Source organism: Populus trichocarpa, chromosome 5 (assembly GCF_000002775.5).
Source record: "Populus trichocarpa isolate Nisqually-1 chromosome 5, P.trichocarpa_v4.1, whole genome shotgun sequence".
Lineage (NCBI taxonomy): Eukaryota > Viridiplantae > Streptophyta > Magnoliopsida > Malpighiales > Salicaceae > Populus > Populus trichocarpa.
In genome coordinates, this window is record NC_037289.2 from 12072922 (window position 1) to 12090490 (window position 17569).

The 17569-nt window shown below is 30.4% G+C and overlaps 1 protein-coding gene across 1 annotated transcript; it reads left to right on the forward strand.

The window, feature by feature from the left end:
- Positions 1 to 9687: 9687 nt before the first annotated feature.
- Positions 9688 to 12494, forward strand: LOC7489765 (probable N-acetyltransferase HLS1). Its single transcript, XM_024601272.2, has 3 exons — positions 9688 to 10462; positions 10702 to 10877; positions 11278 to 12494. The coding sequence occupies exons 1-3, from the start codon at positions 10280 to 10282 to the stop codon at positions 12140 to 12142; spliced, it is 1224 nt and encodes a 407-aa protein (XP_024457040.1). The 5' UTR covers positions 9688 to 10279; the 3' UTR covers positions 12143 to 12494.
- Positions 12495 to 17569: the final 5075 nt, after the last annotated feature.

A 17569-nucleotide genomic window follows, 5' to 3' on the forward strand; every position in this document is an offset into this window, starting at 1 on the left:
CTAGTTAATAGGACTAGTGCCCTGGTTAATTGAAAATTAGAGAAAATAATTTTCTAGTCAATGGTCAATTGGAAAAACTAGTTACCCTGTTTAATGAGACTAGTGTTCTGGTTACTAAGCAATTAGAGAAAATAATTCCCTGGTTAATAGGACTAATGCCCTAGTTAATGGGCAATTAGGATAAGTAGTTAACCTAGTTAATGAGACTAGTGTCCTGATTAATTGGCAATTGAAAAAAATGGTTCCCTAGTTAATGGAATTAGTGTTCTAGTTAATAGACAATATTCATATATGGTTTGGAAAAATAAGCTTATAATCGTTATCAAAATCGATCTAATGACTTGAACGCTCATGAATTGAGAATCAGACTTCATGATTTTTTTATTTGCTTTATATGTGATTATCACAACCTCATAACCCGACTCGTGGATTTTGCAACTTAACTAGTGTTGGCTCAGGTCAATTTAATATGTTGCCTTCTTAATATTTAAAGAAAAAAGATGTCATCTAATACGTCATTATCTTAATATTTAAAAAGGGTGTCGTTCAATATGCATCAAAATGTTTTTCATAATTAAATTTTTTATTTATTAGAAAACGCATTTGCAACATATTTATTTTTTTATGTTTAAAGTATGATATGATTTGTGGCATGGTGTGGGCCATAAATCTAGTGATCAACTATATGGATCCAATATAAAAAACCATCCCTCTTCTTTTATTGATTAAAAAAATTAGTAAATGTAAGTTATCAAGACATAATTTTTAAATTAGTTATCAAATAGCTCTCAATTTCTTTATGTAATTTTATGGTAATAAATATTTTTTGGAAATAGAGTAATAATTTGAATTTTATAGAAACAAAATAGTTTTCTATTATAATTCCTTCTTTTTTTATTAATATATTTTTTAAAAAAATATCTTCCCAAACTATGTTGTTTATTCAATAAAAACTAAAAGCATTTAGAATAAATATAAAAAAATCAAGAAGAAATTAAATGATTTGAAATAAGGATAAAAGATATTTCCTTAATTAAAATTCCTTCAAATTATCATTGTGCTCCTCTTTTTATATTTTCTTACCAGAATAATTTTTTTCTTACATAACAACTTATTAGAATAATAAAAGAAAGTTTTATTAAAAGAATAAAATAATTATGTTTGGATAATTTTAATGCGAATGTATTAGAATAGAAAATAATATCAAGCTCGCGATTATCATGAAGAACTTTTTGGAATCTACTTTTTAAAACATTATACGATAATAAAAAACACATTCGCAAGAAAGACTGTGAATAAAATTATGAAGAAAATTTTTTTTTTCAAATGTTTTTTGTTACAAGAAGTATAGTTCATTTAATAAAAAGTAACATCAATTCAGAAAAGAAATATTTGTGACAACTATAATTACGTTAACTTCATTTTTATAGGATATTCATAACCACAAACATTAAAAACAAATGAATATATATTCACTTATAATAATTAACAAAATGATTGTTGATAGAAAACAAAACAAAAAATATAGCAAAACAAACAACTTGGTTGTCCATTTTGGATAGTCTCTATCTATTTGGACAAGCCCTATTTGTTAATGGTCCTCCACCCAAGTGAACCGCCTTCTCCACTAAGTTATGGGCCTTTGCCCAACAACAAACAATAGAATGAATCCTATAAAACTTATTAAAGGTAGAATGTTCACATGCAACATATACTTGGCTGAAATCAACATTCTCAATATGCAAATCTTTCGCATACTCGAATCATAATAATTTAATGTTTAGAGTTAAAAGAAGTACATACCTTCGTAATAGTGCATCAACTATTATGTTTATACTTAATCACATATAAGAACGATTCAATGAACTACACCCACTTAACATGCTGACAATTCAACTCTCCTTGGTTCTTAAAATGTTTTAATGACTCATGATCAATATGGATCACAAACTCTTTAGGCTACAAGTAATGTTGTCAAGTCTTCAAAGTCCTTACCAAAGTGTAAAACTATCTATATCATAAGTAGGATAATCCAATGTTGCATCATTGAGCTTTTCGCTAAAATAAGTTATGAGCATTTTTTTTCTACATTAAAATAACTCTAATACCTATCACTGAGGCTTTACATTCAATCTTAAAAGTTTTTGTAAAATCAGGCAATGATAACAATGGAGTCGAAATTAATTTTTCCTTTGATAAATTAAAGCATGCTCTTATTCTTTGCCCCATTTAAAACCTATATATTTCTTAACTATCTTAGTTGAAGGTGCATCTAGAGTACTGAAGTTTTTAACAAATCTCTTATAAAAACTACCAAACCATGAAAACTTCTTATCTTAATAATTGTCTTAGGTGAAGGCTATTCTTGGATATCTCTAACATTTTCCTCACCCATTTCAATCCAAGAAATACAATATTTTCCATGAAAAAATCACATTTTTCAAATTAGCATATAAACATTTTATTTTTCGCAAAACAACAAGTACATTACTTAAATGTTTAACATGCTTCTCTAAATTCTTTCTATAAATCAAGATATCTTTAAATTAAACCACAACAAACTTACCTATAAAATTACATAAAATATGGTTCATTAATCTCATAAAAGTACTAGATGCATTAGTAAGTTCAAAAGACATAACTAATCACTCATACTAACCATATTTAGTTTTAAAAGCAGTTTTCCATTAATCTCTCTGTTTTATTCTTATTTGATGATATCCACTTTTCAAATCAATTTGCTTAGTAACTCTTACTTATCCATAATTATTCAATCATTGAATTCTATAAGGCTTTTCATGTTTAATAATATTTAGATTCAGTTTTCTAACAAGTATAGTACTAGCAAAATTAGCACAATACACACTATTAATAATCATACCATATACATTATTATTTATATGACATCTAGTATGCAATATGTTCTTCATTCATTTCTCTACATCATCCTCTTGAATCTAAACATTAAGTGTTATACTAATCACTAAAACCTCTCAATCAATTGAATACTTAACATCAATACAGTTCTTAAGTGGTGGCATATCCTCCTTGGATTTGGCACTTTTAGATTCAATATATTCATGCTCTCTCATAACTACGATCCTTTTGTTTGGATATTATGAAGCTATATGTCCACTTCCTAAATACTTGAAACACTTAACATCATGATTATGATTATATGAGATCTCAACTTTACCTTTTGTTTCAATGGTCAAATCTTTCCTCCAAGCAATAGATTATTTGGATTTGTTGCCCACAATATTTGGTTTTAATGTAACAGTCCTTTTTATCCTATAATTTAACCTACAAGCTAAAAAAGGACTTGATTACCTTTCTTGCGTGTATTGTCCTTAATTTCTCTTCAATTTCCTCTCTATATCGGTAGCCATAAGAATCATATCTTCAAGCTTAACATAGTACTATGGCTCAACCATATTAGCTATCTCTCTATTCAGTTCATTCAAGAACCTTGCCATTATAGCTTTTTTTTATCCTTTATGACATTAGCTCTAATTATAACAATCTTTATTTCCTTGTGGTAACCCTCCATACTCCTATAACCTTGAGACAAACTTTTCAATCTTTGATATAGTTAATGACCATGAACAAACCTCTTTCTTATGACTATTTTCATCTCATCCCAAGTCTCTATGGGTCTCTCCTCATTCTTCATCCTTCCTAAAACAAGATGATCCCACCAAATAATATCATAGTTAGTAAACTCAATAACAATAAGTTTTACTCTCTTTACCTTAGAACAATGGTGACAAAAAAAAATCAACTTCACTTTCTTTTCCCACTCCAAATATGCTTCCAAATTGATTTTATCTAGAAAGCTAGAATCATCTTCTTAATAATGTTTAAATCTCTATTCAAGACATCCTAAAATCTATCATCCTTATCTACCCTCATATGGCCAAATTGCTTAAGTGGTTGAACTCCCCTAAGCCTTTGGTTTCTATATGGCCGAAACCCACCACTATAGTTATCATCAAAATCCTTGGCTTTCTCATTTGTATATTCTGATATAGATTCTTCTAAAGGTGAATTAGATCATTTTACAAACCTTATTCCTTTCAAACCTTTGGGATCTGACCTATCTCAAAGACTAGCCACTTTGGTTCTCAAATCAGTTTCCCCACTCATTACCTCTGTAAACCTTGTATTCATCAACTCTAATTGTTGTTGCATGGACAAATAACCCCATTCGGGATTATTTCTATCTTTTAGTGATGATGATCAATTCTTAGTTGATGTCATCAAGAACTTAAAATTAAGTTAGTAGCAATATATATACCTAACACACTTTCTTATGTGTCTACACTCAATATATGTCACTCCTCTCTTATTTCACATAAATTTTTAGCTTTGCATATAAGATGTTCACCTTCACATTTACCACTCAATTATCAAAACTTTAGTTATTTGAGAAACTAGTTCACAATAAATTAAAAATTAATATCTTAATAGATTAATCAAATAATATAAAAAGTCAAGAAGTAATAAAGACTAAAAACTATCAATACAAAAATGAGAGTATCAATATGAATTCATGTGAAATATGAACAATACGAAGACACGAAATAAAAGACTATGACGACTAAGAAACTAATGACATAAGATTTAAATGACTCAAAATAAAAACAACACCTTCAATTTACACACACACACACACACACACACGTCATGACCGAAACTAAAAAAAAGACTTTGATGCAAAAACTACCTATTTGTTTTCCCAAGAAAACCCAACCAAGTAAACCTAAAATATCCCAAATTAAGATTTATTTCCAAAAAACTCAATGAATCAGGATTTGTTTTTTAAGATTTAAAGTAAGTGGCTGAACTCTATGTTTCTTTGAATCAAGATTTGCGGCAAACCTTAAAAATATATTTTCTTATGATTTTCTTTATTTTCCTAATAAGACATTATTTAATCAAAATCTCAAATAATTTCCTTTTTTTTTTTAACTTGATGCCACAACTAATTTTTTAAAAGATAAAGAAACAATGGAGTATGCAAAAACTTGAAGATAAAAGGGATATAACTTGATTTAGAGCCTTGCTTTGATACGAATTAATGTAAACCTCGTGGAAATAAAGATCTAGAAACCTACAGCCAAGTAATACACTTAAAAAAAAAGAAGCTAAGATCATGTTAGTAATTGAGCTTAATACAACGATAACCTGTACCGAGACACTAGAATTATAAGTAATTGAACCCCCATCTAATGGTTATAGAGAATCACAAATGATGAATATGAAAGATAACATTCTTCAGTAAATCAAGAGAAGTTCTTTGAAGAAATAAAGCAAGAGAAATCTCTCACAACAGTACACACATAAAAATACGACAATAATATAATTGATCATAACCTAAAAAATATTTTCTTCACAATGCTATTGATACTTAACAAAATTAAACCATAGTGGAGTTAACGGACTACCATCAACTCATAATAAAATAAACCCCAAAGTTCCTTAAATAAAGCCCAAAACATAATAATAATAATATTAAATTAAAACTTTAATTACCACCATGATAGACTAGGAAACATAGATGTAGAATAAAATTCTTGCTTGAAAAGAATTCTTGGCCAATTAGACATATTGTCACCGCTTAGTATTCCAATCAAATAAGAAAACTTTTTTAATTTAACTTCTTCAATAATGTCGTAAGCCTCCTCCAAGAAAAGCCCATGATATTGAATTTAAGTAAGCCTAGAAAGTGATGGATTAAGCCTCTCTTTGTGTATGAATTAAATTCACTAAGGTCTAATATTCACTTGTTGATGTTGCCTCTTTAAAATCCAGCCTAGCTAAAATATTTTTATTAAGCCCATTGAATGTCTTTTTTATCTTCTTTACCCTTGATCTTGTAATTGGAACAATTAAAAATTGCAATTAATCTTTTGGTGTAGTCTTGATCTTACTAGTTCACTAGGTAAATACATAGAACACAAGTTCATATAAGAACATTCAACCATCATAACACACACTCTCATACTTTCTTGTTCTCGTTGTTATACTTTCTTTTCCTTTTACAATTTAATGATTTAAGTATCAGAGGTTCTCCTATTCTAATATGAGGCTTGTTTTTGCAAAAGAGCATTGAATGACTAAGTTTAGACTCCCCAGCCTAAGATAATCATAAAAAACCGAAATTCAATCTGAAAGTTTTTAAGACTTCATCAATTGCCAATATTATAAGACAAATGCTGGAATATGATTTGAAAATAAACATCAAACTAAATGATATCTAATGAAATAATATCTTAAATATAATTTTATTTATTTAGTTATAATTAATTTTGATTAAACTTCAAGAAAAATAAAAAAATCCATAAAAGGTTGTATAAAAAGGAGCGCTTGCTAATATTATATAAAAATATCACAATCTTATTTGAAATAAATTCAAAATTGAATGATATTTAATGGAATAATATCCTAAAAAAAAATTCTAGTTATTTTATTTTAATGAACTAAAAATAAAATTTAATAAAAAAAAAGCTTCATAAATAGATCAGGCCCTTAGGCTTTGGCGGGCTAGTTGTTAGCCCATAACAGAGAATGGCAGGGGGTTATTGGCTTGTAAAACTAGGTTTGTGCGCTTGACGCTCTTTTATTTTTGTTAAGTTGGGCAAACGTCTCATTTTTTTTTTTAAATAACAGATGAAACTTCTTTTGCGATTGACTTTCAGAAAGTTGGGGTCCGACTTTTAGGATAAAAAAACCTATTTTCATCATTTTCACCTGAAAAACAACTAAAAAAATAAATACTATAAAGACCTTAAGAAACCAATTTCTAATCTTAATTTAGCATTGAATCGGTAAAAAAAAGAAAAGAAAATAAACCTGAATCCTAAATATTTTCTAAGCCTCCATCCTTTTCTTTTGTGGCAAGACAAAGGCCATAAAATATCTCAATGAAACTTATTTCGTCAAGTAAAATTGGTTAAATTTTTTTTTTGTTGAAATATGATCAACTAATAACTTTCTACTTTCTTTAACTATTTTTATGTGATTTTATTTCTCCCCTCTCAAATCCAAGAATTACAAAATAAAATTTTGAATCAAAACTAAAATTCTAAAAACTAAAAGGATTGAAATGAAAGTTGTAGAAAAATAAAAGGACAAAAGAGTATGTTTTGGAGCAAATTTAAAATTGGCCACGCGGTTTTATTCTGTTTGTTAGGTATGTTCTTTTTCTTTGAATTAAATCCAAACTATATCTTATTAAATGGGTTTCAATAAAGTTTTAAATCCAACAAAAGCCTATAAATATCTATAATACTCAAAGACAAGAATCATCAGCATAAAAAAATATCTAAAACCACTAAAAAATACAATTGAAAAATAATTAATGATTAAAACGAAAAAAGAATATTGTAATTGATAATGAAAAATAAGAGCGTGAACAACATCTAAAGTAAGACCGTGAGCTGTCTTGGTTTCTGTAAAATAGCCAATGGGGGGGAAGAAGAAGCGAGAAGTCAAAGTGAACCTATATATTGTAGAGTGTAGATTCAGCTACATGTAAAATCAACGATAGGGCTGCGTCGTATTGTGAAATGTGCTTGCCTTTTTCAAAAGGTGGATTCTGGCGGCACAGTATCAAAACCTGGTTTTGATCATCATGGCCGGGATTTTTTTTTTTAAATAGCATAGTTTGCTAAAATTTTTGATGTGATATCAGAAGATAAAAAAATATTTTAAAAATAGTATAATATAATATTATTTTAAAATATTATTTTTATACATAACTGCTATTTAAAATAATGATTAAATTTAGAATATATTTTTCTACACAACTTCTAATTAAAATAGTAATTCTTTAGGAAAGTTTCCAAATGTCTTTTTTAACAAATTAATTAATCTAAACAAAAATTAATAAATTTGTTTTTTTCTTAATTAATAAATAATTAAGAAAAAAAATGGAGATAAGATGACGTGGAGAAAAAAATGAGGGAAGAAAAAACATAAAAAAAAATAGATCTTCGAGGATATATTGAGATTCTGTTTTCGACACACTCAGTACTATTAAAAAGATCTCAACGAAACAATTCTAACTGGACATTGAAAGAATGCTAAATGAGGTCATAATTAACCCTAAATTAATCACGAACAAAACTCTTAACAAATTACGATTATATTTGATAGTTTTTCAAGGTATGATTAGAATTATTTTGTCGAGATTTTTTTAACGGTGCTGAATGTGTAAAAAATAGAGCTCTGATATGTTTCTGGTGATATATTTTTTCTTAATTATTGGATCTTAAAATTTATTTTTTAGTCGTGAGATATTCATAAAATTTTTGGTTAATTTTATATATATATATATATATATATATATATATATATATATATATATATATTAATTAATTAAGCTGAGAAGGTTACCAATAACAATTGTATTCCACCATTACTGAAGTTGTATTTAACTGTTATTCTCAAATGTGATTATGATTAAAATATATTATTTTTCTATCGTGTATTACTTTCCCAGAATTTTTATTAGAATTCTAAAATTTCCTTATGGCCGTCCATCAAAGATTGTGGATAACCATGATCGGCAAATCCAAGCTATTACTATTAGAGGTACTGTCATTTCAATTTCACTATTCACTGATTATTTACCATAAACAAAAAATTGTCTTTGATTGTAAAAGGAAACCTCTTTTTTAGCAGGTATTGCGGTATTTATTATTTTTTAATATTATTATATTAAAACAATTTAAAATAAAAAAAAATATTTTTAAAAAAACACAGCATAACTGTGTAAATAAATACAAACTAAAAGTTTATTTGTTTTTGAATTAGTTTTTATGGTTGTAATTTGAAAAAAATAAATTTTAAAAAAGTATGGTTAAATGTTGTTAGTTGGATTTAGATAAGTATTTAGTAAAAATTATAGTTAAGGTTTATGTGCAGCAAAACACATGTATAAAATGTTTGGTACTTGTGTGGTTGCGGTTGTTTTTTCAAAGTGATTTTTACTTGGAAATACATTAAAATAATGTATTTTTATTTTTAAAAAATTATTTTTGATATTAGTGCATCAAAATGATCTAAAAACACCAAAAAAAATATTAATTTGAAGCAAAGAAAAAATAAAAGATTATTAAATTTTTTAAAAAATACTTTTAAAACGCAAAAACAAACAATATTTTATAAAAATCAATAAAAAAAATATATAAAAACTATTTAATAAAAACTGTGTTTTAAACTTAAATTTTTAGTATACCTCATAATATAAAACAAAATTTTTACCGTTATCAAAAACACAATGTATTTTTTATACCGCAGACATAAAAACAATTGCAAAAGAAACGTAATCAACAGCCGAAACTGCTGGGAGTTGCCCACCTTCCACTTCCCATCTCTTCCACTAACAAATTAATTCACCATACTAGAACTTTTTGATATCAATGGATGGGTTCATTGATGATAAGATAATGATGATGTGATTGAACGGATGGGATGTGAAGGGGAGAGGGAGAGAAAAAAAGAAGTAATGATTACAAATGGGGTCATGATGGCAACGCCTCCTAAATGATTAAAATCCAATGCTTATGAGAGAGAGCTGCGCAGCCATAGCCGCCATTTCCTCTTCCATTTTTTTTTTTTAATGTGAAGATCAATATTTCTTATTTACTACCTCTCATTGCTGTATATTCATTATTCAATGGATAGCCATTTATTAATAGTATTGTTTCCATCGCTAGAGCGAAAAAAATAAAGGAAATATAAACAGACAGATGGAAGAAGAAGAGATAGGGAAAAAAAAAAAAAAAAAACCCTCCAAAATCCGGTATTTATAGGTGCCGTGCCATAGGAGAGAGTTATCCCTGCAATGATAGTTCTACTCACTGCCTAAAACAGCTATCATCCCAGTTTGAAACTCCAAGGGCCTAACGAACCCTTTTGATTTCCTCCCTCATCTTCTCTTTTTGTTATGCGTTTGATCTAATCTAATATCTTAGCTGTTCTCTTTTTTGAGTTTTCTGGGGTTTCTCTCGTTTCCAAGTTCTACAGATCCTGACTAGCTCCTTAATATGCCCTTTGCTCCTTCCTCGCTTATTTCACACGTTATATAAACTACCTAGCCCTCGTCCTCCCTTCTTCACACACACACACACACACACACACACGTACAACCCTCGTTTCACTTCTTCGTCAATCTTACTGCCAAAGTTCTTGAACCTGCTTCTTTTGGCTCGTTCTTCTCTTTCTCTAGTTGGATTTTGGTTACAAGTTACGAATACTAGACCCTATTTATATGGGAGAAGATAGAATGGATATGATGGTGGTGAGAGAGTTTGATCCAAGCAGAGATGTAGTTGGTGTCGAAGAAGTAGAGAGAAGTTGTGAAGTTGGTTCCAGCGGCAAGCTCTCTCTCTTCACCGACCTCCTAGGTGACCCGATTTGCAGAGTCCGCAATTCTCCTGCTTTCCTCATGCTGGTACATACAATATTAAATAATTACCCTCCTCTCCTCAAGCATAACTGTTAAATTTGTCTTTAATTTACACATTACTCCCTTCACTTTTAAATTAAATATTTGTACCCCTCCATACTTACCTTTTGAGTACCTCACAAGGTGATTAAAGAAAAATAAAAGCATGTGGCTCGATTAGTTAACAGTCTTTACACAATGCCATGTAATAGCCTAAGTTGTTGTGCTTTTGATTATATGAACAGGTGGCTGAGATGGGTGGAGAGATAGTGGGGATGATAAGAGGTTGCATCAAAACCGTCACATGTGGCGAGAGGATTTCAAGAAGAGTGAAGAACAACTACTCCATCTCCAACAAACCAGTCCCTGTTTACACCAAAGTGGCTTACATTCTAGGCCTTCGTATCTCTCCTTCCCACCGGTAAGTACTGCTGCCCTACATCATCCTTACTACTGCTAGCTGCTATTCTTATATATATATATAATGCTCTGTTTTGTCTTATTGCATTTTGTCTTCAATTATTTATTTATTTAATCGGATCGGAAGAAATGTACTTGCTTTTGGAAGGATCTTGGTTCATCACATGTAGTCCAGGGATTCTTCTAATTAAATGATATTTGATCCCCTAATTATTGGTTCCATAATGAACCCTGTTAATAGTGTTAATAATTAACATTTTTCTTTTTTTGGATTTGGTTTTTTCTCTTAGGTTTTTAATTACCAATAATAAAGTTATGTTAAAATATTTTAATTTAATTAATGCATGCATGTATATTATTCTGTTCTTCCATGAATCTTTTCCGTTTTCCTTCTTGCATAGGAGGATGGGTCTAGGGCTAAAATTGGTATGTCAAATGGAAGATTGGTTTCGTCAAAACGGCGCTGAATATTCATACATGGCTACTGAAAGCGACAACCACGCTTCTGTTAAGCTCTTCACCGGCAAATGCGGCTACTCGACGTTCCGTACTCCTTCGATCCTGGTTAACCCGGTCTTCGCCCACCGAGTCACCGTGTCAAACCGAATCACAATCATCAAACTCACCCCACCCGACGCCGAGTTGCTGTACCGACGTCGCTTCGCCACTACTGAGTTTTTCCCCCGTGATATCGACTCCGTCCTCGAGAACAAGCTTAATGTAGGAACTTTTCTGGCTGTGCCACGTGACAGTTTAAGATTTGGGTTGTGGGCCGGGTCGGATCACTTCTTATCCGACCCGCCTGAGTCATGGACTGTGCTTAGCGTGTGGAATTGCAAGGATGTTTTTAGACTTGAAGTGCGTGGCGCGTCACGCTTGAAGCGAACATTTGCTAAAACGACAAGAATCGTCGACAAGGCTTTTCCGTTTTTGAAGTTGCCTTCAGTGCCCGCGGTGTTCAGGCCTTTTGGGTTGTTTTTTATGTATGGTCTGGGAGGTGAAGGACCGCGCGCGGCTAAAATGATGAAAGCGTTGTGCGGTCACGTGCATAACTTGGCTAGAGAGAGTGGGTGTGGAGTGGTGGCTACAGAGGTGGCAAATAGCGAACCGCTTAAATTAGGGATACCACACTGGAAAATGCTATCGTGCGCAGAGGATTTATGGTGCATCAAAAGGCTCGGGGAGGACTACAGTGACGGGCCTGTTGGCGACTGGACAAAATCATCACCTGGCTTGTCAATTTTTGTTGACCCTAGAGAGGTTTAAGACACTTTTGTGTCGTAGAAACACCATCAAAGAAAGAAAAATCCATATTTTTTCTTCTTTTTGGAGGGGAGTTTTTAGACGTGGTGGAGAATCTCAGGGGATGGAAAGAAAATAATAAAGAAAGAGAATTTTGTTGTAGAAGGGGAATATCCTTACGTTCTATAATATTCTCAACTTGTGTAAATGGATGCTAGATCCTCTTGTAGCCTTTGTTTCTTGTGGTCATGCATCTCTTCAGCCTTTCAGCTTTATTTATATATTCCGAGGTGTGCCCGTGGAAGTGATTCAGATGAGATCAATCACATGTGGATCGTAATAAACCATTTGTAGTTGATATTTTCACATGCAAAAACCTATGTATCATCTGCCTTTACTTCGATTATATTTTCCTTTGGGCTCTTGGCATCTTTCTAATTAGGGTCAGTGGACAGCAGATAGCAAAGCATGGCGTCCAGCATATAGGGTCACCTCAATGAAGGGTGGTGTATATGGTCCTTAAACTGCCCAAAATATAATTTCATAATGGGCAACTAATTCTGTGGGTGATCTTTGATGGTGGTGGGTGATTTCCTTTGTGGGTTTGCTTTTTGCCTTTTTATCCTTTTGTGCTCCTGCATGATGGAAATTGACGGGAGATTTGGCTTTTAGCTGCTGTGGGTTTGCATTCTTTTGCCTTGGAAGAGAGTTGGTACAGTGCTAGTGGTAAGATATTTTCTCTTTTCCTCGTTTTAGTTTTTGGAACTACGGTGCACGGGCCATACAGGTGGTTCTGAGATGCTGACGTTTTCGAACCCACCCAGACAAAATAACAAGTGTAAAATAGTGGGTCCCATGATCATCCCAATATTTAATATAACAAAAGAAAACCCTACTAAAAGCAAAGACAAGCATGTTTTTTTTACTCTCTTTTATGTTTCTGTGATATTTTTCATCAGTTGTGTTTTTAGTCACTTGATAGGGATACTGAGGCGTTTGTTTTCCAATAAAGATTAAACTGGTGATGGGCTAGCTAGCTAGCCAGGGAGTAAAAGAAAGGTGCATGATCAAGATCTTATTAAAAAGGTTGAACATGCAAGAAACGCCAGTCATTGGAAGTATGACTGACCAACTTCACGGAGTTTTGCACTAAGAAAATCAGATGAATCATTAGAGAAGGGCTACGGGCGAGATAGCAAATTAATTAGTGTAGCTGGCTGCTGGTAAATTTGTTACAATTAAAATGACGAGCTTGGTGATTTCCAGCTGTTTAGATAAATATTGTAAATTTAATTATTATTATTATATCATTAAATAATTTTAGTGTTTTATTAACTTATCTATAATTTTATCACGTACGAAATTCATCCGATAAGGACTATAGTTTCCATAGTTTTTTGAGCGTGCAACAAAATCAGGTAAAATATCATCAGAAACAATTGCGATCTCCTTCTAATTTATATAGTGTCATTGAATAATATTAAACACTAATTTTTCGAGTGAAACATAATTAAAAAAATTAAATTTTTTTTACTGGGTCAGACGCGATCCAATACATTTTAGTTTGGGTCGGACCCAATCCGGCCATGAACAGTGGAGACGTTCTCCACTGTTCTGCAGAGTGAATTAATTCACTCGGCACTGTTTACTCAGCACTGTTCACATAGTGCTGAGTGAATTAATTCACTCTACACAGACGCAACACAGGGAAAAGCAAATTGCATCTACTTTCATGTAACCTGCGGCCGAAAGGTAAATGATAGTGGGTCCCATGCACAATAATTAACGTTTTATATTTTACCAAATGTCATGTTTTTGTGGTTTGCTTCAAAAGCATAAGGAACCACAGAAACAAACATTCTCTAATTCATCACGAATTGTTATTTTTAACGGTCAAAGAGGGTTTTGTGATCTCTTTCTGTAAGGTTTCCACACTCCATTTCTTGTGGATAGTTGTTGCTATTACTATTACTAGTAAAACTAAAGCTAAAAGAGACTAAGAAATTATCATATAATTTATTATGATTTCACACAGTAAACTTAGTTCTAAAACCATGTAACTTGATTTTAGAGACAAAAATATTTTTATTATGGTAATTATTTGTCATTATTAGATTGAATGAGGTACATTGATATTGTAATGTTTTTGACATTTCATAATATAAAATTCAAATAATTACTAAATAATTATAGAAAAAGTATGATTTTTCTTTCGTTTAAATCTCCACATAAATTTCTAGTAAAACTACATTGAAAATATATCAAGTTATCGATAATAATCTATATTACTTCAATAAGATCTTAAACATTTAATCTATATTCAAACAATAAATTATATCCACAGCTTGGAATTCAATTACTAGCAAATACAATATACTAACAAATAAATTAAGAAAGTTGGAATTTAAAATTAGATTGGTTAGCATCACCTAGCTAGTACATTAATCTAGTACTTCATTCACCTAGCCAGTACATTAATCTAGTACTTGACAAGGAGATTTAGTACATTAATCTAGTACTTGACAAAAGAAGATTCTAATATATTGTTCTTTAAAAAAAAATTTATTTTAAAAAATAATGAACCGATAATAAACTGTTTTTTTAAGCAAGGTTTTAAAAACAAAACAGCTTTCTTTTAAATTATTATATATTTAATTTTAAAACAAAGCAAACCTTAACTAAATATTATTTTTAGAATAAAGTTTAGGTAAAATCATTTGTGCCTTAATACACACACACACACAACAATATTATCAAACAAATGCATAATAAGTTCACACTGCTAGCTAACAAATTTGATTCCAAAGATCAGACATGAACTAATTAATCAATCAACACTAATGCTAATTATTGATAAAATACTATTGTGTAGTTGACAAGTTGAAGTAGGAGCTTCCGTATTATTGTTTGATTTATTAATTAAATCCCGAAATTAAAGAAATAAGAACCATCGAGAATTTGACGGGATGTTATGGATCGACGGTTTGCCTTCACCATTATATGCCCATCTTGGCCTGAAATGTAGAATCTAGCATAAAATATGACGCATGAACAAGATTGATCAATTATTCTAATATACCAACAAGGACATAATAAATTGTGAAAGAGGTCGATAGGTGTCATAAGTGCATGTGTTAGGCAAGTTTTGACTAGGGTTTTCTTCACCCTTTACGTGCTAAACGTAACCTAATGTAATTAATTAGCATATTAAGGTATGGAAGCTGACTCTTCAACTCGTGCTGCCCAGTTTCTAAGGGAATGGTGTCTCCTAAAAAAACATATATCTCCAACGAAAATGATTAGTATAACTATGAAGAAATAATAACCCTCCTCCTCCTGTTCTCGTCATTCTTGGGGTTAAATTGAAAATATGATGAGTGGATTAGGTAAAAGCAACGGTCGGGAGATGCCATTAGTTACAAGTAATAGTCAATTCGATGTGGTCGGCCTTCGGCCTCCTTGCCTTTGCAAGTCAATGAATGAAGAGGTCTATCTTTTTCACACAAACTTTTATAGGATGGACTTTGAGTTATTTTTCCCCCGTACTTGTGCATAATAGGCTTTTAAAACAACTAATGGTATCTCTACTCTGAAAATAATATAAAATTTCTCTATCAAAAGCATCATTTTATGCAATATTCCACTTATAATCTTTTTCATCTTTAGAATTTAAATAAAGAATGGAGACTAGAATCATAAGATTCGAGCTAGGTTTTGATTAATGCTTATGAGCAACCACTAAATAAATAAAGTTCTTATCCCAACACTAGACACGGGTTTAGTTAATTTATCTTGTGCCTTTAGATTTGATCAAATTAGTACTTCGATATAAAAAGCATAATTGATCCTTTAACCACAATTGGATGCCACACTTTCAGTACCCCTCCATCCACCTTCATGTCTCATTTAGCCTCACCACCCTAGAAATGAGCTAATTATGATTTTTTAAGAAATAAAAAAACATATTAAAAAAAAAAAGAACACTTGATTTGTTGAATGAAGAGCTCTAATCCTAATATAATAATTGACCTTCACTTTTTTAAAATCTCCAAAACCTTCAAAACCAATATCAATAATGTCTCCAGTATCTCAATCTCATCATCTAGTATGTCATCATCAATCGAGTTGAAGATATGCTTTGTAATTCGTTAGTCACCAATATAGGATTATAATAGTTCATAAATAAAGCGTGGATTTAATTTGAAGACACCTAGTAGGACATCATGGACCATTAATAACCTAGTAATTAGAGAAAACTAGAAATCCTAAAAATTAACACTAGCTTTAGAGATTCAAGTAAGGAGTTAGTTATGCCGAAGGAAAGAATGATGTCACCCTTATTGCATTATTTTTTAAGAAAGATAACCTTACTGTGTGTTTTCTCTTAAATCTATCTTTTAATTGTCATTAAATATACTAATTATTCTCTAAACTTATTTATAGTTTATTTTAATTACTTAAAAAAATATGATGTTGGTCCCTTAGAAAAGAAGACTCATCAATTAAATTACTTTAAAATTTTTTAATGTCGGTCCTTTAAAAAAGAAAATCTTTGGTTAGGTTATTGGCAGGCAAAAATTTTGACCAATATTTTTTTTTCTCTTTTTAAAACTGTTTATTTTTGGCTAATTTAACTTTTGATTTTTTTTTATTCAATTAAGTCCTTTATTGACTTTTTAATTTGGTCATTTATTTCAAATTCATCCCTAATTCTTTAATTTTTCTAATCTTAGCCAAATTAAACCCCTTTTTTCTACATTTTCTCTTCAATTGATTCTCTAATTGCAAACCAAACCATTCATGGATTTTTTTAAAAAACTTCCCTAACTCAATCCTTGGCTTGTTAAATTCAATTATTTGTCCATATTTTTCCTCAACTATATTCTTTGTTCCTCTCTTTTTTATTTTTTAATCATTTATATTTTTTGGATATTTCTTGATACTCTAAATTAAACAAACTTATTGAAAAGATGTTTTTGAAATATTTATTTAGAAAATAATGGGGGGTAAAAATTTGGGTTATTACACTAGGTATAAGGTTTCATGCTTGTTCTCATAACCTAAAATAAAAATTTATGATTTCTTTACTTTTTGTTGATCCTTTGCTTAAGGAAAGAGTTAATAAAGTGTTAGTGTATATGCATTATAGCCAATCGGTTAGTTAAATATGGCACTGACTTTGTTCATATAAAATATATTTATTAGTAATAAAAACATGCTTTATCTTTAATATTTATTATGTTTGATTAATGTGTTTAGTGTAAAGATAAAGTACATAAAACAAAAATGCTTTGCAAAAAAAATTATAAAGTTGCTAAAATTATGAAATTCTTATTACATCATAACATCATTTCTAAATATTCTTGGTTGATGCTTTATTAAGATTTCACATTAATTAGATTTGTTGAGACTAATATATATTATGTTATCTTTTTCATGAAAGAAAACGAT